The sequence below is a fragment of the Salmo trutta genome, chromosome 4, assembly GCF_901001165.1.
Source record: "Salmo trutta chromosome 4, fSalTru1.1, whole genome shotgun sequence".
Classification (NCBI taxonomy): domain Eukaryota; kingdom Metazoa; phylum Chordata; class Actinopteri; order Salmoniformes; family Salmonidae; genus Salmo; species Salmo trutta.
This window is the reverse complement of record NC_042960.1, coordinates 26,438,020-26,460,759: the sequence shown is the minus strand read 5'-3', so window position 1 is coordinate 26,460,759 and position 22,740 is coordinate 26,438,020. Positions and strand designations below refer to the sequence as shown.

Here is a 22,740-nt window from a genome sequence, read left to right as displayed (position 1 = left end):
GATATTGGGGGTAACAGATGTTACTGTTGAAGTGGTTGCTGAACAATCCAATCCTATGCAATCCTAAGGGTGGAGTGTTTCAGCATGATATTGGGCGCCTTCGTGAATTCCCTCTGGACGCTCTGCTCAGAAATGCGAGCGCTCTGGTTCGAGCATCTAGAGCTTGATAAGGACGAATTTACGAACGATGAAAGGTTCCCAAATAAAGATTGCTGAAAACAGAGAACGCGTGACTGCTCTCTTTTGGGTAGTAAACAATGTAGTTTCATCTATTTTTTAGACTGGTTGACAGTGATGAAGACAATGTAAGACCAACACATTGGCCTTGCAACTTGCATTTGGCGTGACCGTCTGTCACTAACCTTGTTTAGCTACAGTAACATCAAGCTAACTAACTAGCCAGCTAGCTAACGTTAGCAAGTGCAATCAGCTGATTGTCAGCTGGAATGGCAATAGCTACAGTAGTATAACGGAACTTACTTAGCTATTAACGTAGCAGGCTATTCTAGACAGATACAGTAACTAACTTGCTACAGTAGTCTCATATTTTAAGAGTATGACACTGTTATGTTAACACCCAATCCGCAATTTACACGCACACGGATTCCAGACTATGGCGAAAAAAAGTGTACCTATTCATTGATGACTTCAAAATGCACTTCAGACTGAAAAGGAGCACCTTCCAAACCCTCTGCGAGGACACAACTACCCATATAACCAACCAGGCAGTCGGTCGGCCATCCATTCTGGTTACTAGGAAATCAGGGGTCATTCAATCAGGGGTCATTCAGGTGAATATTGTTGTGCCATTATAAACTAATAACGATCATGGATGTGATCAGGTACAGAACTTGACACAATTATGTCCAAATATACAGTACCACACACAACGTCATAACTATCCAACTCCATCACAGCTAGCTACCGTAGTCCATACACGTGCACAGACCAACATACAATTATAGACCTAGCTACGTCAAACACTGTAATAAGTTGTCATAATGTTCAGACAACGGGTAATCAGGGCCACAAGACTGTTACTCGCGCATTTCAAAATATATAATAAAATGAACGGTAAGCCATCTGCAATAAAACTCACCAGAAATCCATCCTGCTAAATGGTCAATCGGTTTTGTTTACATGATATTGACATGTCCTTTCAACTGTCATAAAGCGCTGTATTAAAAGGCACATGGTAGCGCTGACGCCTTTATTTGGTTTTGCATTTTATTTTCATGGTAGTACAGAATTTGGCAGATCATGATTGATATGACATTCCAGCACAGTAGGTGGCGGCATGCACTTTAAACGTTTGTTTGTGGACCGCCATGATCGCATAGAAGAAGAAGAAGAAGAAGAAGAAGAAGATTCTTTCTTTCAGGCGTCGTGAGGCCAGCTAGCGATTAGCCATGGATACAAAAATATCTGGGAAGAGTTTTCGCGTGAGCGATGGAGACTGGATTTGCCCTGATAAGAAGTAAGATAACGAACAAGCTACATTTTGAACAGACATGTTGTTGGAGAGGCATTCAAATAAAATGTTAGGCTTGCTGTGTCTAGCTTTCACCACATGTTAGCGAAACGTGAATTAGCTAGCTAACGTTACAAAGGACAAGGCCCAATACTAGCTATTTTAGCTACCTTGATACTAAACAAGAATTACTAACGGTAGTTATAGCTAGCAACAACGTATCTCGTTAGCTGTATTGTTAGCCATAACTCACTAGCTAGCCAACTAACGTTACGTGTGTGCAGCCAGTGCATATAAAATCGTTTGCGAGCTTAACTCCCCTTGATGTGTGGTGCAGCTTGTTGGACAACTAACCCCGATGTTCAATGAAAGATGGATGGCTTGCAAGCACACACTAGCGTTGGCAAGTTAGTTAACTAACGTTAGTTATGTCAACTGGCTTAATTTTAGCCAGTGTGCCAATGATAAGTGGGGGGTTAACGTTAGATGGCGGCTCGCTATGGTTGGTCAATTTGTCCACTCGACACAATTTACAGTTCTACTTTAGTCATTTAGCAGACGCTTTTATTCAGAATGACTTACAGTATGTGAGTGTATACATGTTCATACTGGTTCCCCGTGAGAATCGAACCCACAACCCTGGCGTTGCAAGTGACATTCTCTACTAAGTGGGCCACACTGTACGATAACCTTTTCAATATCACTAATTCTAGTGGTACTAGCTAGCTAGCTAACCAATTCGTATTGAAATAAGAATTCATAGGCCCCGGGGCTTTCCTCTTCCCAGCACAATTTTCTATGAACAAATCCGTGTACCAACATTTGACCGACCGCCTTGATTCAGTCTTATGTAGCAAAACTTTAAATTGTGTGTTTACATTGGATAAAAGCAGAGACACAGAGCTACACAATTATATCATATACTTCATTTGAGTAACAATGGGAAAGTAAATTCTGCTTTGAAAGTTAAACTTGTAACCTAACTGCTGAAAAAATGGCCTTTGAATTTTTTGGGTTCCTACTGAAGAGCTCTTCATTGTGTACACCCATTCAGCATCGTACACCCTCTTAAACTTTAGCCCTCACCCAAACTGACCATTTTACTCGCCCTAGTAGAACTGGTTAGGCTGTTTTCGTGTTATCCAGAGTGTTGGTGACTAACTGCCACTGGCAATAATTTAATTACGCTTTTTTTGCCCACGTTTACTGACACAGAACATATTTAACTGGTGTTGAGTGTTTGTAAATGAGTTATTCTGCGTTCTGGCACACTCAGATGAGAGTGCCCTGAAATAGGCGTAGATGGCCAAACTGAATTTATGAACGCACCCAAAATGGTTACGTGCATAGTGGAGTGTTTTATTAGCTAGCTAAACAATGAATCATAATCCCAACTCATGTTACTACCCTGCATGAATCTGCAGGTCGCTAACCAACCAGGTTCAATGTTAGCTAGCTAACATTAGGCTAAAACTAGCCAAGCAAATGGCTCTGAGATACAAATAATAAGCTCATACCGTAACGTTGGTTGGTGAGACAGCCAGCTAACGGTACACTTGAAATGAAACCACTTTCTGTCAGTTAGAAACGTGTAATATCTGAATGTAGACTCTTACCCGTATACATCATGGATGGATGCATCTCCTGTCGGATTCCATAAATACCCTTAGTTTCAAGATGTAATCCGGAGATGGAGAAAACACATCATACTCAAATTCCACTGGTTTCAAAACTTGGTCCACCCGAAAATGGAGAGCAACACTTGTGCAGTTTTACTACGCTTTTTTTTTTTTTAAATGCCGCATTAGACAGGATTAACTAGACATACTGACCAGCTCAAATAAACAGAGGCGTGCTATATGGCAGACCAATCCAAACTAATTTCTCGGCATCTCCAGCCCACTTATTATCTCAGCCAATCATGGCAAGTGGGAACGTTGTCTTTCTGTGGCTAAACCAACTGGGTTCGTAATTTAACAATTGTATTCGTATTTACAGATGGCATACAAGTTTATTAAGGCACATGAAATTTCACATGTTTGAGAAGGCATTTCTGCTAAAAAAAACAACACTTTTTGATAATGAGTTTACGTTCCTGTGTAAAAATAAGTGTTTGTTTTTTGGGCATAGGGCTTGGGCTCAACTCACACATAACCAGTCACATTTATTTATTATGCAATGGATTATTTTTATTAATCAGTTATCCAATCAAGGCAGGGCCCCCACTTACCCACTTGTGGGCCCCTTACCTCATCTCCTCCCCATCTGACGATTAGCAAAGCGGCAGCAGGCTGTCTACACTCTTTGAGAGCAGGCTCCTGAATCCTCCTGTGGTTGCTATATATATATATATATATGTATGTATGTATGTATGTATGTATGTATGTATGTATGTATGTATGTATGTATGTGTGTATGTGTGTGTATGTGTGTGTGTGTGTGTGTATGTATATATGTGTGTGTGTATATATGTGTATATATATATATATATATATATATATATATATATATATATATATATATATATATATATATGTGTATGTATATATGTATATATATGTGTGTGTGTGTGTATATCACATACAGTGCATTCGGAAAGTATTCAGACCCCTTCACATTTGTGACTAATTTCAGGAAACTAGGATTATGTCGAGGGTCACTACTTCACAGGAGAGCAGTTTGAACCCAAAATGTGTTTTTTGGCAGAAATGCCTTCTAGAACATATGAACTTTCATGTGCCTTAACCTCTCTGGCGCAGGTGGGACGAATTCGTCCCACCTGCGTAACAGCCACTTAAATCCAGTGGCGCGATTTTTGAAACGTTTGAAATACTATTACTTCAATTTCTCAAACATATGACTATTTTACAGCTATTTAAAGACAAGACTCTCGTTAATCTAACCACACTGTCCGATTTCAAAAAGGCTTTACAACGAAAGCAAAACATTAGATTATGTCAGGAGAGTGCCCAGCCAGAAATAATCAGACACCCATTTTTCAAGCTAGCATATAATGTCACAAAAACCCAAACCACAGCTAAATGCAGCACTAACCTTTTATGATCTTCATCAGATGACACACCTAGGACATTATGTTATACAATACATGCATGTCTGTTCAATCAAGTTCATATTTATATCAAAAACCAGCTTTTTACATTAGCATGTGACGTTCAGAAAAAGCATACCCCCGCAAACTTCCGGGGAATTTACTAACAGTTTGCTAAATTACTCACGATAAACGTTCACAAAAAGCATAACAATTATTTTAAGAATTATAGATACATTACTCCTCTATGCACTCAATATGTCCGATTTTAAAATTCGGATGAAGCACATTTTGCAATATTCTAAGTACATAGCCCAGCCATCACGGGCTAGCTATTTAGACACCCGGCAAGATTAGCCTTCACCAAATCATATTTCCTATAAGAAAAATGGTCTTACCTTTCCTGTTCTTCGTCAGAATGCACTCCCAGGACTTCTACTTCAATAACAAATGTAGGTTTGGTCCCAAATAATCCATCGTTATGTTCCATCAGCGACGTTTTGTTCTTGCGTTCTAGACACTATCAGAATGCTAAATCATGGTCGAGCGCATAGCGCAGAACGTGACAAAAAAATTCTAAATATTCCATTACCGTACTTCGAAGCATGTCAACCGCTGTTTAAAATCAATTTTTATGCAATTTATCTCGTAGAAAAGCGATAATATTCCGACCGGGAATCTGCAATAAGCTAAACAGCCTAATGGAAAATACTCCACGGGGGCGAATCGCGCACGCGCCTAGTTCTATTGTCACCTAATTGGACACTTGGAAAAGGCGATAATATGTTTCAGCCTGAGGCTGGCTCGTCATCGTTCAGATTTTTCCCGGGTTCTGAGAGCCTATTGGAGCCCTAGGAATTGTCACGTTACAGCTAAGATCCTTACTCTTCAATAAACAGAGGCAAGAAGAACGACTCCTTGTCAGACAGGCCACTTCCTGCATGAAACCTTCTCAGATTTTTGCCTGCCATAGGAGTTCTGTTATACTCACAGACACCATTCAAACAGTTGTAGAAACTTTAGGGTGTTTTCTATCCAAACCTGAACAATAATATGCATATTCTAGCTTCTGAGTTGGTGTAGGAGGCAGTTAAAAATGGGCACATATTTTTTCCAAAATTCTCAATGCTGCCCCCAAGCCCCAACAGGTTAATAACACAAGTGTATGCCCTCTGTAAATATGAATACAATTGTTAAATTACGAGCGCAATTGGTTTAGCCAAAGAAAAAGTCAGCAACCTTCCCGCTTGCTATAATTGTCTGATATAAGTGGGTTGGACATGCAGAGATGAGTTCGGATTGGTCTGCCATATGGCACGCTTCTGTATATTTGAGCTGGTCAGTATTTGTAGGTAATCCTGTCTAACGTGGCTTTTTAATAAATTCACACTTTGCAATATTCTGAGTACATAGCTCGGCCATCACAGGCTAGCTAATTTGACACCCACCAAGTTTGGGACTCACTAAACTCAGAATTACTATTAGAAAAATTGGATTACCTTTGCTGTTCTTTGTCAGAATGCACTCCCAGGACTTCTACTTCAACAACAAATGTTGTTTTGGTTCCAAATAATCCATAGTTATATCCAAATACCTCCGTTTTGTTCGTGCGTTCAGGTCACTATCCGAAGGGTAACGCGCGAGTGCATTTCGTGACAAAAAAAATTCAAAATATTCCATTACCGTACTTGGAAACATGTCAATAATACAAAAAAAAAAAACACTTTCAAATTTTGCTTCATAAGACACTCAAGGCGGTCGGTCACATTTTGTTACGTTACTGCCTTTTTCTAAAATGGACTCAATAGATTTTTTCCCCCTCAATCTATACACAATAACCCATAATGACACATGTTTGCAGTTGTATAAAATTAACTGAAATATCATATTTACATTAGTATTCAAACCCTTTTACTCAGTACTTTGTTGAAGCACCTTTGGCAGCAACTACAGCCTTGAGTCTTCTTGGGTATGACGCTGCAAGCTTGGCAGACCTGTATTTGGGGAGTTTCTCCCATTCTTCTCTGCTGATCCTCTCAAGCTCTGTCAGTGTGGTTGGGGAGCGTCGCTGCACAGCTATTTTCAGGTCTCTCCAGAGATGTTAGGTCGGCTTCAAGTCTGGGCTCTGGCTGGGCCACTCAAGGACATTCAGACTTGTCCCGAAGCCACTCTTGCGTTGTCTTAGCTGTGTGCTTAGGGTCATTGTCCTGTTGGAAGGTGAAGCTTATCTGAGGGTCCTGAGGATCAAGGATCTCTCTGTACTTTGCTCTGTTCATCTTTCCCTCGATCCTGACTAGTCTCCCAGTCCCTGCTGCTGAAAACATTCCCCACAGCATGATGCTACCACCACCATGCTTCACCGTAGGGATGGTGCCAGGTTTCTTCGACTTGACTCTTGGCATTCAGGCCAAAGAATTCAAACTTGGTTTCATCAGACCAGAGAATCTTGTTTCTCATGGTCTGAGAGTCTTTAGGTGCCTTTTGGCATACTCCAGGCGGGCTGTCATGTGCCTTCTACTGAGGAGTGTCTTCCGTCTGGCCACTCTACCATAAAGGCCTGATTGGTGGAGTGCTGCTGAGATGGTTGTCCTTCTGGAATGTTCTATCTCCACAGAGGAACTCTGAAGCTCTGTCAAAGTGACCATTGGGTTCTTGGTCACCTCCCTGACTAAGACCCTTCTCCCCAGATTGCTCAGTTTGGCCGGGCGGCCAGCTCTAGGAAGAGTCTTGGTGGTTCAAAACAATGTGTTTATGGAGACCTTCAATGCTGCAGATTTGTTTTGGTACCCTTCCCCAGATCAGTGCCTTGACACGATCCTGTCTCGGAGCTTTACGGACAATTCCTTCGACCTCGTGGCTTGGTTTTTGCTCAGACATTCACGGTCAACTGTGGGACCTTGTTATATAAACAGGTGTGTGCCTTTCCAAATCATGTCCAATCAATTGAATTTACCAGAGGTGGACTCCAGTCAAGTTGTAGAAACATCTCAAGGAGGATCAATGGAAACAGGATGCACCTAGCTCAATTTCGAGTCTCATAGCAAAGAGTCTGAATACATATGTAAAGAAGTTATTTCATAAAAAAAAAAAAAGTTTTTAGAATAAGGCTGTAATGTAACAAAATGAAGTAAAATACTCAAGGAGTCTGAATACTTTCCGAATGCATGTGTACACAGTACCAGTCAAGTTTTTACACCTATTCATTCAAGGGTTTTCCTTTTTTTTATTTTACTATTTTCTATGTTGTAGAATAATAGTGAAGGCATCAACTGTGGAATAACACATGGAATCATGTAGTAACCAAAAGTGTGAAACATCAAAATACATTTAACCTCTCTAGGGCCGGCGGGACGAAATCATCCCACCTACGTAACAGCCAGTTGAATCCTGTGGCACGATTTTCAAATACCTTAGAAATGCTATTACTTCAATTTCTCAAACATATGACTATTTTACAGCTATTTAAAGACAAGACTCTCGTTAATCTAACCACACTGTCCGATTTCAAAAAGGCTTTACAACGAAAGCAAAACATTAGATTATGTCAGCAGAGTACCCAGCGAATTCTGGTTGAGAGAATGCCAAGAGTGTGCAAACGTGTCCTTATTGGTGTCCTTCAGCAGTGGTTTCTTTACAGCAATTCAACCATGAAGGCCTGATTCACGCAGTCTTCTGAACAGTTGATGTTGAGATGTCTGTTACTTGAACTCTGAAGAATTTATTTGGGCTATTTCTGAAGCTGGTAACTAAAAGGAACTTATCCTCTGCAGCAGAGGTAACTATAGGTCTTTCCTATGGCGGTCCTCATGAGAGACAGTTTCATCATAGCGCTGGATGGTTTTTACGACTGTGCTTAAACTTTGAAAGTTCTTGAAATTTTCCGAATTGACTGACCTTCATGTCTTAAAGTAATGATGGACTGTCGTTTCTCTTTGCTTATTTGAGCTGTTCTTGCAATAATATGGACTGGGTCTTTTACCAAATAGGGCTATCTTCTGTATACCCAACCCTACCTTGTCACAACACAACTAATTGGCTCAAATGCATTTAGAAGGAAAGAAATTCCACAAATGTAACTTTAAACAAGGTACACCTGTTAATTCAAATCAAATTGTATTTGTCACATACACGTGTTTAGCAGATTTTTATTGCGGTTGTAGCGAAATGCATGTATTTCTAGCACCAACAGTGCAGTAATATCTAACAATACACAATCTAAATTAATATATATTTGGATGAGCAATCTCAGAGCGTATAGACTAAGATACAGCATATACATATGTAATCACTAGTGGCCAGTGATTTTTAAGTCTTTGTAGAGTTGAAGTCGGAAGTTTACATACACCTTAGCTACATTCATTAATTCAGTTTTTCACAATTTCTGACATTTAATCCTAGTAAAAATTCCCTGCCTTAGGTCAGTTAGGATCACCACTTAAGAATGTGAAATCAAAGAAATAATTCTCTATTATTCTGACATCACATTCTCAGTGGGTCAGAAGTTTATATACACTCAATTAGTATTTGGTAGTGTTTCCTTTAAATTGTTTAACTTGGGTCAAAAGTTTCTGATAGCTTCCCACAATAAGTTGAGTGAATTTTGGCCCATTCCTCCTGACAGAGCTGGTGTAACTGAGTCAGGTTTGTAAAGCCTCCTTGCTCACACACATTTTTTTCAGTTCTGCCCACAAATGTTCTATAGGATTGAGGTAAGGGCTTTGTGATGGCCACTCCAATACCTTGACTTTGTTGTCCTTAAGCCATTTTGCCACAATTTGGATGTATGCTTGGGGTCATTGTCCATTTGGAAGACCCATTTGCAACCAAGCTTTAACTTCCTGACTGATGTCTTGAGATGTTGCTTCAATATATCCACAAAATTTTCCTTCCTCATGATGCCATCTATTTTGTGAAGTGCACCAGTCCCTCCTGCAGCAAAGCACCCCACAACATGATGCTGCCACCCCCGTGCTTCACGGTTGGGATGGTGTTCTTTGGCTTGCAAGCATCCCACTTTTTCCTCCAAACATAACAATTGTCATTATGGCCAAACAGTTCTATTTTTGTTTCATCAGATCAGAGAACATTTCTCCAAAAAGTACGATCTTTGTCCCCATGTGCAATTGCAAACCGTAGTCTGGCTTTTTTATGGTGGTTTTGGAGCAGTGGCTTCTTCCTTGCTGAGCGGCCTTTCAGGTTATGTCGATATAGGACTTGTTTTACTGTGGATTTAGGTACTTTTGTACCTGTTTCCTCCAGCATCTTCAAGGTCATTTGCTATTGTTCTGGGATTGATTTGCACTTTTCGCTCAAGTTCGTTCATCTCTAGGAGACAGAACGCGTCGCCTTCCTGAGCGGTATGACAGCTGCTTGGTCCCATGGTGTTTATACTTGCATACTATTGTTTGTACAGATGAACGTGGTACCTTCAGGCGTTTGGAAATTGCTCCCAAGGATGAACCAGACTTGTCGAGGTCTACAAATGTTTTTCTTTAGTCTTCTGAGAGCCTATGGGAGCCTTAGAAAGTGTCACGTTACAGCAGAGATCCGCTTTCAATAAAGAGAATAAAGAAGGCCAAGAAATGGTCAGACAGGGCACTTCCTGCATGGAATTTTCTCAGGTTTTGGCCTGCCATATGAGTTCTGTTATACTCACAGACACCATTCAAACAGTTTTAGAAACTTTATTGTTTTCTATCCAAATCTACTAATTATATGCATATTCTCGTTTCTGGGCAGGAGTAGTAACCAGATTAAATCAGGTACGTTTTTTATCCAGCCTTGAAAATACTGCCCCCAATCCCAAAAAAGTTAACTTATCAGAAGCTTCTAAAGCCATGACATAATTTTCTGGAATTTTCCAAGTTGTTTAACCTGTTTGGCCTAGGGGGCAGTATTGAGAATTTTGGAAAAAATATGTGCCCATTTTTAACTGCCTCCTACACCAACTCAGAAGCTAGAATATGCATATTATTGTTCAGGTTTGGATAGAAAACACTCTGAATTTTCTAAAACTGTTTGAATGGTGTCTGTGAGTATAACAGAACTCCTATGGCAGGCAAAAACCTGACAAGGTTTCATGCAGGAAGTACCCTGTCTGACAAGGAGTCGTGCGTCTTGCATCTGTTTATTGAAAAGTAAGGATCTTAGCTGTAACGTGACAATTCCCAGGGCTCTGATAGGCTCTCAGAACCCGGGAAATACCTGAAGGTTTACGAGGCAGCCTCAGGCTGAAACACATTATCGCCTTTGGCAAGTGGCGGCTCAGAGGACCTTTGAATGAGGCGCGTGCACGATTCGCTCCTGAGGAGAAATTTAATTCGGCTGTTTAGGCTCAATGCATATTCCCGGTCGGAATATTATCACTTTTCTACGAGATAAATGGCATAAAAATTGATTTTAAACAGCGGTTGACATGCTTCGAAGTACGGTAATGGAATATTTAGACATTTTTTGTCACGCCAATGCGCCATGCTCGAGACCGTGATGTAGCATTCTGATAGTGTCTAGAACTCAAGAACAAAACGTCGCTGTTTGGATATAACGATGGATTATTTGGGACCAAACCAACATTTGTTATTGAAGTAGAAGTCCTGGCAGTGTATTCTGACGAAGAACAAGCAAGGTAAGAACATTTTTCTTATAGGAAATGTGATTTTGGTGGAGGCTGACCTGGGTGTGTGTCTAAATAGCTAGCCCTGTGATGCCGGGCTATGTACTTAGAATATTGCAAAATGTGCTTTCACCGAAAAGCTATTTTAAAAATCGGACATAGAGTGCATAGAGGAGTTCTGTATCTATAATTCTTAAAATAATTGTTATGCTTTTTGTGAACGTTTATCGTGAGTAATTTAGCAAACTGTTAGTAAATTCCCCGGAAGTTTGCGGGGGTTTTACTTTTTCTGAACGTCACATGCTAATGTAAAAAGCTGTTTTTTGATATAAATATGAACTTGATTGAACAGACATGCATGTATTGTATAACACAATGTCCTAGGTGTGTCATCTGATGAAGATCATAAAAGGTTAGTGCTGCATTTAGCTGTGGTTTGGGTTTATGTGACATGATATGCTAGCTTGAAAAATGGGTGTCTGATTATTTCTGGCTGGGCACTCTGCTGACATAATCTAATGTTTTGCTCTTGTTGTAAAGCCTTTTTGAAATCGGACAGTGGGGTTAGATTAACGAGATTCTTGTCTTTAAATAGCTGTAAAATAGTCATATGTTTGAGAAATTGAAGTAATAGTATTTCTAACGATTCAAAAATCGCGCCACTGGATATCAGTGGCTGTTACGTAGGTGGGACGAGTTCGTCCCACATGCGCCAGAGAGGTTAATTAAGGCACAGTCAATTTAGTGTATGTACACTTCTGACCCACTGGAATTGTGATACAGTGAATTTTAAGTGAAATCGGTCTGTAAACAATTGTTGGAAACAGTACTTGTGTCATGCACAAAGTAGATGTCCTAACCGACTTGCCAAAACTATAGTTTGTTAACCTCTCTGGGCTAGGTGGGACGCTACCTACTCAACAGCCAGTTGAATCCCGTGGCGCGTTATTCAAATACCTTAGAAATGCTATTACTTCAATTTCTCAAACATATGACTATTTTACACCATTTTAAAGACAAGACTCTCGTTAATCTAACCACACTGTCCGATTTCAAAAAGGCTTTACAACGAAAGCAAAACATTAGATTATGTCAGCAGAGTACCCAGCCAGAAATAATCAGACACCCATTTTTCAAGCTAGCATATAATGTCACACAAACCCAAACCACAGCTAAATGCAGCACTAACCTTTGTCATCTGATGAAGATCAATCTTAGGACATTGTTATACAATACATGCGTGTCTGTTCAATCAAGTTCATATTTATATCAAAAACCAGCTTTTTACATTAGCAGGTGACTAGCATGTGACTAGCATTCCCACCGAACACTTCCGGTGAATTTACTAAATTACTCACGATAAACGTTCACAAAAAGCATAATTATTTTAAGAATTATAGATACAGAACTCCTCTATGCACTCTATGTCCGATTTTTAAAATAGCTTTTCGGTGAAAGCACATTTTGCAATATTCTAAGTAGATAGCCTGGCATCACAGGGCTAGCTATTTAGACACCCAGCAAGTTTAGCACTCACCAAAGTCAGATTTACTATAAGAAAAATGTTATTACCTTTGCTGTCTTCGTCAGAATGCACTCCCAGGACTTCTACTTCAATAACAAATGTTGGTTTGGTCCCAAATAATCCATTGTTATATCCAAATAGCGGCGTTTTGTTTGTGCGTTCATGACACTATCCGAAAGGGTAAATAAGGGTTACGAGCACGACGCATTTCGTGACAAAAAATGTCTAAATATTCCATTACCGTACTTCGAAGCATGTCAACCGCTGTTTAAAATCAATTTTTATGCCATTTTTCTCGTAAAAAAGAGAATATTCCGACCGGGAAATCGTTTTTTATTACAAAGAGAGTGAAAGTAAAAGCATGCTATCCCCTCATGCACGAGCCTCAGTCTGATGGCCCTCTGATAGAGCACTTGCCAAACGCGCTAGTGTGTTTCAGCCTGGGCCTTGAATTACGTCATTCAGCTTTTTCCCGGGTTCTGAGAGCCTATGGGAGCCGTAGGAAGTGTCACGTCATGACAGAGATCCCCTGTTTTTGTTAGATGATCAAGGAGGGCAAGAAATGGTCAGACAGGCCACTTCCTGTAAAGGAATCTCTCAGGTTTTTGCCTGCCATATGAGTTCTGTTATACTCACAGACACCATTCAAACAGTTTTAGAAACTTTAGGGTGTTTTCTATCCAAAGCCAATAATCTACTAATTATATGCATATTCTAGTTACTGGGCAGTAGTAGTAAGCAGATTAAATCGGGTACGTTTTTTTATCCGGCCGTGCAAATACTGCCCCCTAGCCCCAACAGGTTAAATAGTACCCGCAAAACACCAGTCTCAACGGCAACACTGAAGAGGCGACTCCGGGATGCTGGCTTCTAGGCAGGGGTTTGTTATGATCAAATAGCCTTTTAAAATGAAGCCTTGGATTTGTTAACACAACGTGCCATTGGAACACAGGAGTGATTGTTGCTGATAATGGGCCTCTGTATAAGCCTTTGTAGAAGTTCCATTAAAAATCTGCCATTTCCAGCTACAATAATCATTAACAATATCTACACTTTTTAATCAATTTGATGGTATTTTAATGGACAAAAAAATGTGCTTCTTTCAAAAACAAGGACAGTTTTAAGTGATTCCAAACTTTTGCATTTTTTTCTTACTGGCTTCAGACCCAGTAAACCCCTGCATTACTATGGCCTCAAGGAGTTTGTTGATTGACATTCTGTGTTTCAAAATGCAGAAGTATCGATCCAAAATAACAAATAAATGGCTTCACTCTCCTAACGATGAGCTGTCTCAGTACAGTAAAATAATTGTTGTATTGTGCTTTATGTAGGGTGTCCAAAAACGCAGGAACATTTTACCCATTGTTCAAAAAAGTTGTTTTTGATTGGACATATGCTCATTTTGACACATTATTTTCCTCTAGGTGTGGAAATGTGAACTTTGCAAGAAGAACAAGTTGTAATAGATGTGGCAGTGGTAAGTTATATCTCTATATGACCCAGTACTACACTTACTACCCTGTCATGACTCATTACACTTAATCGCTCCACAAATGCACAATCGTTTGGTTGGAGGAATAAGGTTCATTGTGATGAGACTTAGTTGTAAACGCTGGTTCTCTTGATGTCAGTCAGCCTGTAAAGAGATATGTGAGTCCATCAGAAAAGTAACCACTGACAATTCATGTGTTAGGCGGTATCAAGGAATAACATGACCAGGATTTGTTTCACTGACTTCGGAGTCAAAGGAATGTCACACCAATGTGAATCCCTATCTATCCGAAACAGAAAAGACAACGGAGGCAAAGATGATGAAAGCAGGAGGGACAGAGATTGGCAAGACCCTGGCTGAGAAGAGTCGGGGCCTCTTTAGTGCAAACGATTGGCAGTGTAAAACGTAAGTAACTAGCTAACTCTTCATTAAACTTTGACTCGTGCATGGTTGATCTTGACACAGGTTATGCTTTGACTGTGTCTGATAAGCACATGATTGTATGCCTTTTTAATATATAGCTGCGGCAATGTGAACTGGGCCAGGAGGTCTGAGTGCAACATGTGTAACACACCTAAATATGCCAAGCTCGAGGAGAGAACAGGTACATTACACAACACTGCCCAAGAAGTTTTTTGTCATGTTTTGAAATGCATTGCCCCCTTGGATATTCCAAGTTAATTCTTAATTCCATTGCCCTTTCCTGTTATCAGGATATGGTGGAGGATTCAATGAGAGGGAGAATGTGGAGTACATTGACCGAGAGGAATCTGATGGAGAATACGACGAGGTGAATCTTTTAAGAAACTACACTATGGGCTTATAACTGTCAAGTAATACTGGTTTATGATTTGGTATACTTTAGACAACAATGTATGTTGCCATTCCGTTTACACTAATACTTTTGGATTTCAATATCTGCCAGTTTGGGAGGAAAAAAAAAAAGTACCGTGGGAAACCTGGTAGCAGGTCTTCCTCGAAGGAGAGTGAAAAGAAGGCGGAACCAGTGAAACCAGAAGAGGAGGAGGAGGAGGATGATGACGAAGAGGAAGGAGACCTTTCAAAATACAAACTAGATGTGAGGACATGGTCCATGGGGAAATAAAATGCAACCTGTGCTCCGCGTTAACTGAACAAGTTTGGGGGCAATATGGCTCTTTTCCATAGCTTAACATTCTTGTCCAATATCAGTATGTAGCACAATGTGGAGAACCCACATATCATCAGAAAGCTCGCCACACGAGTTGTTAATAGGCCATATTGCAGTAAAATATTGTGCAACGTTAAAGGGAAATGTGCTTCTTATTGGTCACTTTCAGAGAGGACCTCAGTTACGAACAGGGATGGAAGTGTCCATAACCTTAAAGAAAAAAATATAATTTGTACCTATTTGGCACCATACCACTATATTTTGAAACCGTGATCTCTGGTTCCCCAGGACGACGATGACGACGATGATGATGATGCGGACTTGTCAAAGTACGATCTGGATGCCAGTGGTGATGAGGGGGAGAAGGACAAGCCAGTCGCAATAAAGGATAGCACCCCGGGGTCTTCCCAATCCTCCTCGGGCTCCTCCAGCTCTCGGTCCAGGTCCAGGTAAAAGGGTACAGGTCAAGGGTAACTCCAGGCAAAATGTCAGTATCAGCTCAATATTCCTTATAACCTATTGATCCTCATGAATTATGTACTTTTGTGCAACTTTTTTTCTCCTGTTTTGTTTTTAAGTGATTCAGTATATGTGTGTGGGTTTATCCCCTAATCATAATGTGAAAAAGGGTACTTGTGTTTATTTGTACACTGAACAAAAATCTAAACGCAACAATTTCTAAGATTTTACTGAGTTACAGTTCATATAAGGCCATTTCAATGAATTCATTAGTCCCAAATCTATGGATTTCACATGACTGGGAATACAGATACCTTTTAATTAAAAAAATAATAAGTTGGGCGTTGATCAGAAAACCAGTTAGCATCTAGTGTGACCACCATTTGCCTCATGCAGGGTGATACAACTTCTTCACATAGAGTTGATTGTGGCCTGTGGAATGTTGTCTCACTTCTCTTCAATGGCTGTGCCAAGTTGCTGGATATTGGTGGGAACTGGGACACGCTGTTGATCCAGAACATGCCAAACATGCTCAATGGGCCACATGTCTAGTGAGTATGCAGGCCATGGAAGAACTGGGACGTTTCCAGGAGTTGTATACAGATCCTTGTGACATGGGGCCTTGCATTATCATGCTGAAACATGAGGTGATGGTGGCGGATGAATGGCACAACAATGGGCTTCATGATCTCGTCACGGTTTCTCTGTGCATTCAAATTGCCATTGATAAAATGCAGTTTGTTGTCCATATCTTATGTCTGCCCATACATAACCCCACCGCCACCATGGGGCATTCTGTTAACAACGTTGAAATCAGTAAATCGCTCAACCTACACGACGCCATACACGCGCGTTGTTTGCCATCTGCCCGGTACAGTTGAAACTGGGATTCATCCGTGAAGAACACACTTCTCAAATGCATTTGCCCACTGAAGTTGGTTACGATGCCGAACTGCAGTCGGGTCAAGACCCTGGTGAGGACAACAAGATGAACTTCTCTGAGTTGGTTTCTGACAGTTTGTGCAGAAATTCTTTGTTGTACAAACTCTCATCAGCTGTCGGGTGACTTGTCTCAGACAATCCCGCAGTTGAAGCCGGATGTGGAGGTCCTGGGCTGGCGTGGTTATACGTGGTCTTAGGTTGAGGCTGGTTGAACTTACTGCCAAATTCTCTAAAATACTAGAGAAATTAACATTCTTTGGCAACAGCTCTGGTGGAAATATCTGCAGTCAGCATGCCAATTGCACGCTCCCTCAACTTGTGTAGCATTATGTTGTGACACAACTGCAAATTTGAGTGTCCCCAGCACAAGGTGCACCTGTGTATGATCATGCTGTTTTAATCCGTCTTGATAGTCCATCCACCTGACAGGTGTGGCATATCTTGACAAAGGAGAAATGCTCACTAACGGGGATGTAAAAAAAAAAAGATGTGTTCGCAAAATTTGAGAAACTTTGTGTGTATGGAACATTTCTGGAATATTTTTCAGCTCATGAAACATGGGACCAACACTACATGTTGCGTTTATATTTTTATTAAGTATAATCTGTTTTTTGTCATTTGTTTCAACTAATGTTTTCAGATATGTTATTGATTTCTGTATTGCTGTCAATTGGTTACAAAGTGAAGGTCACTGCCATGACTTAAGTGGACACAACAATGTAAGATGGCGTATGATATCAAAAGGCGGGGGGGGGCTGGGCATATTCACAAGTGTGCATCTTTTCATGCTTTAGAATGGTTGGTTAATGCTGGCCAGTTTAATACTTTGTTTATTGTTGATTGACCTTTTTATGTTAGCTTGAATCAGCTGCTTTTTTAAAAGGTTGAATCCCTTGTATTGTCAGTTTTAGATGTTTTTCAGTTGATTTGTCACATGGTCCAAAGTAGCCAGTGATCATTGGTTTATGTGCACATTAAGGTGTGCAACATTGATCTATTTTGCCATTGATGGACTGTTACACAATGTATGATAGATGTAACTTGTTTGTTTTCATCTATGTGCATGCCCCTTGTTTTTCACTCGTTAGAAAATATTGTTACATTTCTTGTTTTCTGTTTTTCAGATCCCAATCTAGAAGCTCATCCAGTTCCAGATCTCGCTCCAGTTCCCAAGAGCGAGGCCGGTCTCGCAGGTCCAACTCCAGGTGAATGAGGTGACATGCACTCTCCTTAGGAGAGAGTGTATGTGACTGGGCAGAATGTTCCAGAAACCATATTGGCCTATTTAAAGTGTAGAAGAGGCTGCGCATTGACCTCAAATCCTACAGTTTCTCCTTATACGGTTCCTTCCTTGGATGTCCCCAATTTAATTCTGGAAAGTGTCACAATATAATGACAAGTTTGTCCCTGTTTATGTATTTATTTGTCATGTTAAATCAACTATTTCTATGTCCGTTGGTCTTTGTCATATCCATTTTAAGGCCGTGTCCCCTTTGTTTCACTTGCTGTGCATTCAGAAAGTATTCAGACCCTCTTGACTTTTTCCACATCTTGTTATGTTACAGCCTTATTCTAAAATGGATTAAATAGTTTTTTTCCTCAATCTACACTCAATACCCCACAATGACACAGCAAAAATAGGTTGTTAGAAAATGTACGAAAAAATAAACTGAAATATCACATTTACATAAGTTTTCAGGCCCTTATTAAGTACTTTGTTGAAGCACCTTTGGCAGCGATTACAGCCTAGAGTCTTGGGTATAACGCAACAAGCTTGGCACACCTGTATTTGGGGAGGTTCTCCCATTCTTCTCTGCTGATCCTCTCAAGCTCTGTCAGGGTGGAAGGGGAGTGTCGATGGACAGCTATTTTCAGGTCTCTCCAGAGATGTTAGATTGGCTTCAAGTCCGAGGTCTGGCTAGACCATTCAAGGACATTCAGAGACTTGTCCTGAAGCCATTCCTGCGTTGTCTTGGCTGTGTGCTTAGTGTTGTTGTCCTGTTGGAAGCTGAACCTTCCAACATGTCCTGATTGCTCTGGAGCAGGTTTTCATCAAGGATCTCTTATTTTTATTAAAAAAATGTTTTATACACATTTAACCTTTTAACTAGGCAAGTCAGTTAAGAACAAATTCTTATTTACAATGACAGCCTACACCGGCCAATTGTGCACCGCCCTATGGGACTCCAAATCACGGCCGGTTGTGTTAAAGCCTGGATTCAAACCAGGGTGTCTGTAGTGATGCCTCTAGCACTGAGATGCAGTGCCTTAGACTGCTGCATCACTCAGGAGCCCTGTACTTTGCTCTGTTAATATTTCCCTCAATCCTGACTAATCTCCCAGTCCCTGCTGCTGAAAAACATCCCCACAGCATGTTGCCACCACCATGCTTCACCATCTTGGTGGTTCAAAACTTCTTCCGTTTTAAGAATGATGGAGGCCACTGCGTTCTTGGGGCCCTTCAATGCTGCAGATTTTTTTTTTTTTTTTGGTACCCTTCCCCAGATCTGTGCCTCGACACAATCCTGTCTCGGAACTCTACGGACAATTCCTTCGACATCATGCTTTGGTTTGTCCTCTGGCATGCACTGTCAACTCTGGGACCTTATCTAGACAGGTTTGTGCCCTTCCAAATAATGTCCAATCAATTGTATTTACCACAGGTGGACTCCAGTCAAGTTGTAGAAATGTCTCAAGGATGAACAATGGAAACAGGATGCACCTGAGCTCAATTTCAAGTCTCATAGCAAAGTCTGAATACTTATGTAAATAAGGTATTTCTGTTTTATGAATTTGCAAACATTTCAAAAAACCTGTTCGCTTTGTCGTTGTGGGTTATTGTGTATAGATTGAAAATGTGTCAATTTTAGATAGGGCTGTAACGTAACAAAATGTGAAGTTAAGGGGTCTGAATACTTTCCGAATGCACTGTACCTGGTTCATTATTGTTTTTGCCTCACTGATTGCTTGATTTATCTCTACAAAAGATCCAGCTCTAGGTCTGGAAAGGCCTCTTCTCCCAGGAAGAGGACTCGCTCGCCCTCCTCCTCGCCAGAGAGAGAAAAGAAGCGTAGTCGCTCCAGGTCCTCATCTGGAGAGAGGAAAAAAAGGCGCTCTAGATCACGATCGTCCGAAAGGTTTGGGTTTCTGTGGAATACCGCAAAATGGTGTACTGAATATTAGCCTTGCCATCTACTACATCTACCCTTTTCACTACGCGAGTCAAGATTTTGATGTGACTTACTTACCTTAATGCTGTAATATCAGGTGCATGTGCTGATTTTAAGCCTTAGTTAGAGGGTCGTGCCTGTCCACCCTACTCACCTCTCTGGTATTTTGTTTCGTTTCAGGCGCCGTGGCCAGTCCTCTGGATCTTCCCATTCTGGCTCAAGTTCAAAACAGAAATAAGTTTAAAGCAGCCCGTAAAACGGGAAAAAGGAATCTTAATGCCAGTGAATGATGTTTAAAAAAAAGAAGAAAAGAAACAGGACAGATCTGTTCATTATGCTGTTCATTTTACCAGAGCTTTGCAGTACACAAATATTTTCCTTAAAAAAAGAAAATGGTGACATGTCTCCTTTTACCATTCATTACATGCTGCCTTTTTAGAGCTCACTAAGCTCCCTGTCTGTATCAAGTGTGTAACTTTAGGTGTTCAATAGGCTTATGGTGTCTGGTCCTTTTTTGTTGTTGAGAAACAGAATAATATTGTGAAGAGGCAACATCCAATTTTAATCCAAACTGCACAATATCATGGCAGGATACATTTTAATCCAGTCATTGTTAGGTTTTGAGTAATGAAAATGGCATAGAATGAACTTTAATTTTTTACCAAGGATGTTTTACAGATGTTGGTCTTAACCCCTGATTTTCAGTGATTCAGGAACATTCTTGTGTGTGAAATTGTATAAGGGAGGCAAAAATGACCAACTCAGGTCTGTAAAACCATCATCTTGAAATATCTATTGTGTTCACCAATAAGCTTGCTTAACTAATTTGATGTACTGTTAAGTCTTTTCTATGTTTTGAGGTAAAGTGAAGGTAAGTATTTTTCTTTACTTTCTGATATTTCTTGTTTTAAATAAGTGCAAGGTATTCCAATGGTGTTTTAGGCTTAGGAAATAACCCTAAATGATTTGGCGCTGACAGTTGTTAGGCCACCAATGACAGTTGAGGTAAAACTAAGTATATGTCTTACAGTAATTCATGTTTAGGGCCTATAAAATCACTACTCAACTTTGGTAAGTGTGTATGTGAAACTCATAACAGGTTTTCATGAAATTACTTGTTCTATTGTGAAAACTAAAATCTTTTTGCTTTGTTTCTCTGCTCTGTTGTATACTCAAACAGTTCATGATTACTGTGCAGTAAGGATTAATTTAAAAACATTTTTTCTCTTCAAAATGACAGTATCAATAGAATGTGTTAAGATCTCGATCTCTAAAAATAAACTGAAATGTAAGCAGCATGAATAAAATCCTGTCAATCATTGCTGTGCTATTTTCAAATGCAAAACTCACGAGGTATGAATGTCAGGAGACCATTTTTAAATGACAGTGTGCCCGATCTAGGCCTGTGTAAACGTGATATGGTGGGAAATGTATCTCCGGTCACAGGTGACTGAGCGTGTGATGTGATCCATGATGCACGCCGATGCATCATCGTGGGGATAGTATGCAAATTATTGGAGTTAAGACAACTGGGGGGGGGGGAGAAAGAGTTCAAATCACGACGTCAGTGATCTTCAGGATTGGAAAGTCAGCGCTCTAGAAAGATGCCCGAGTTTCCGATTTGAGATTCCGAGTTGGATGACTTCAAAAGTCTGAGGATTTCCCAGTTTTGAACCCCAACTGTCCAGGAATTTCAAATGCTACCCTCTACTGACCTTGAGGTCACTACTATAATCAAAGCACATCATGTTACGGATTAATCATTTTATTGACATTCAGTCTTGTCTTTAGGTGGCACTTAAAATACTAGCAGACTAAATTATGGAGCCCACTGTTAATTTTCAGACCAAATAATATCGTCCAGGAGGCTATGTAGAAACGCACTTCAGGGTTAGGAATCTGGGTTTACAGGAAATGTTGAATATGACGATTCTACTTTAAATTCAGGAAGCAGCCATTCTACTTGCCATTCACCAGATTTTCATTAATTATATCAAAATAGATTCGGTACTTACCAAAGACTTTTGCTTAGCAACTATTGTCATTACTGCTGTTACGCCTGGGATGTACTTCAAAAAAATGTCTAAATAAAAAGTTACATGCAACTGAAAAAATGCCTTGTCTGGAAATAATATTGTTTTTGACCAAGTGCGTATGCGCCAAGTCCATCTATTCCTCACCTACAATATTAAGAATTGAATTAAAATACACAAAATAAAGCTTATCTAGAAATATACAATCACAGTAAAAACGTACTCTATATTGTCTACTTAATCTACTTGCATGAAATATTGCATTACGTGTAGCGTGGATGAAACAACAGATTTGTGTTGCGTTTATATACTGTTGTAGGTGATTCAAATAAATTACCTTTCCTACTGCTAAATCAGCCGACCTGTGCGTGGCAGTAATGAGGGATTTTATTGGAGGTGCAGAAGAGATGGATTTGGCACAGCACACTTGGTCAATAACAATACTTCTTTCCAGACAACACGTTTTTTGGTTGCATGCAACTTTTTTATTTAGACCTTTTTTGGAAGTACATGACAGCAGTAATGATAGTTGCTCAGTGAAACTCCATTCTTTGATAAATACTGAACATATTTTGACATTAAGCTTGAAAAGCTGGTGCATGGCAAGTTGAATGGCTGCTTCCTGGGCTTAAAGGAGAATTGCCATATTCAACATCTCTGCTAAACCCAGATTCTGGTTCATTTTCAGGGCAGAAAATGGCAAACTGCACTGTGAAGGATATAGTTGCTTCATTTTCTTAAATGAAACAACTAGGCCTAGGCTTGCCCATGGCTCTGGAGTATCCTAGGTCAGTGATTTTCAACCATTGGACCAAGTGGCCTCGGGACCTTTTTTA

General features: G+C 40.2%; 1 protein-coding gene across 1 annotated transcript; it reads left to right on the top strand.

Annotated features, from left to right (window-relative positions):
- The first annotated feature begins 1,346 nt into the window (after positions 1 to 1,346).
- zranb2 (zinc finger, RAN-binding domain containing 2) lies at positions 1,347 to 21,191 on the top strand. Its single transcript, XM_029750367.1, has 10 exons — positions 1,347 to 1,477; positions 14,083 to 14,135; positions 14,447 to 14,555; positions 14,672 to 14,754; positions 14,864 to 14,940; positions 15,076 to 15,228; positions 15,589 to 15,749; positions 17,826 to 17,906; positions 19,689 to 19,838; positions 20,052 to 21,191. The coding sequence occupies exons 1-10, from the start codon at positions 1,410 to 1,412 to the stop codon at positions 20,107 to 20,109; spliced, it is 993 nt and encodes a 330-aa protein (XP_029606227.1). The 5' UTR covers positions 1,347 to 1,409; the 3' UTR covers positions 20,110 to 21,191.
- The last annotated feature ends 1,549 nt before the right edge of the window (positions 21,192 to 22,740 follow it).

Excerpts from the sequence above, each read along its gene's own strand:
- zranb2 (XM_029750367.1), top strand. The coding sequence starts at position 1,410 with ATGGATACAAAAATATCTGGGAAGAGTTTTCGCGTGAGCGATGGAGAC. Across the intron at positions 1,478-14,082 it reads TGGATTTGCCCTGATAAGAA|GTGTGGAAATGTGAACTTTG; the intron begins GTAAGATAACGA and ends ATTTTCCTCTAG. Across the intron at positions 19,839-20,051 it reads AGATCACGATCGTCCGAAAG|GCGCCGTGGCCAGTCCTCTG; the intron begins GTTTGGGTTTCT and ends GTTTCGTTTCAG.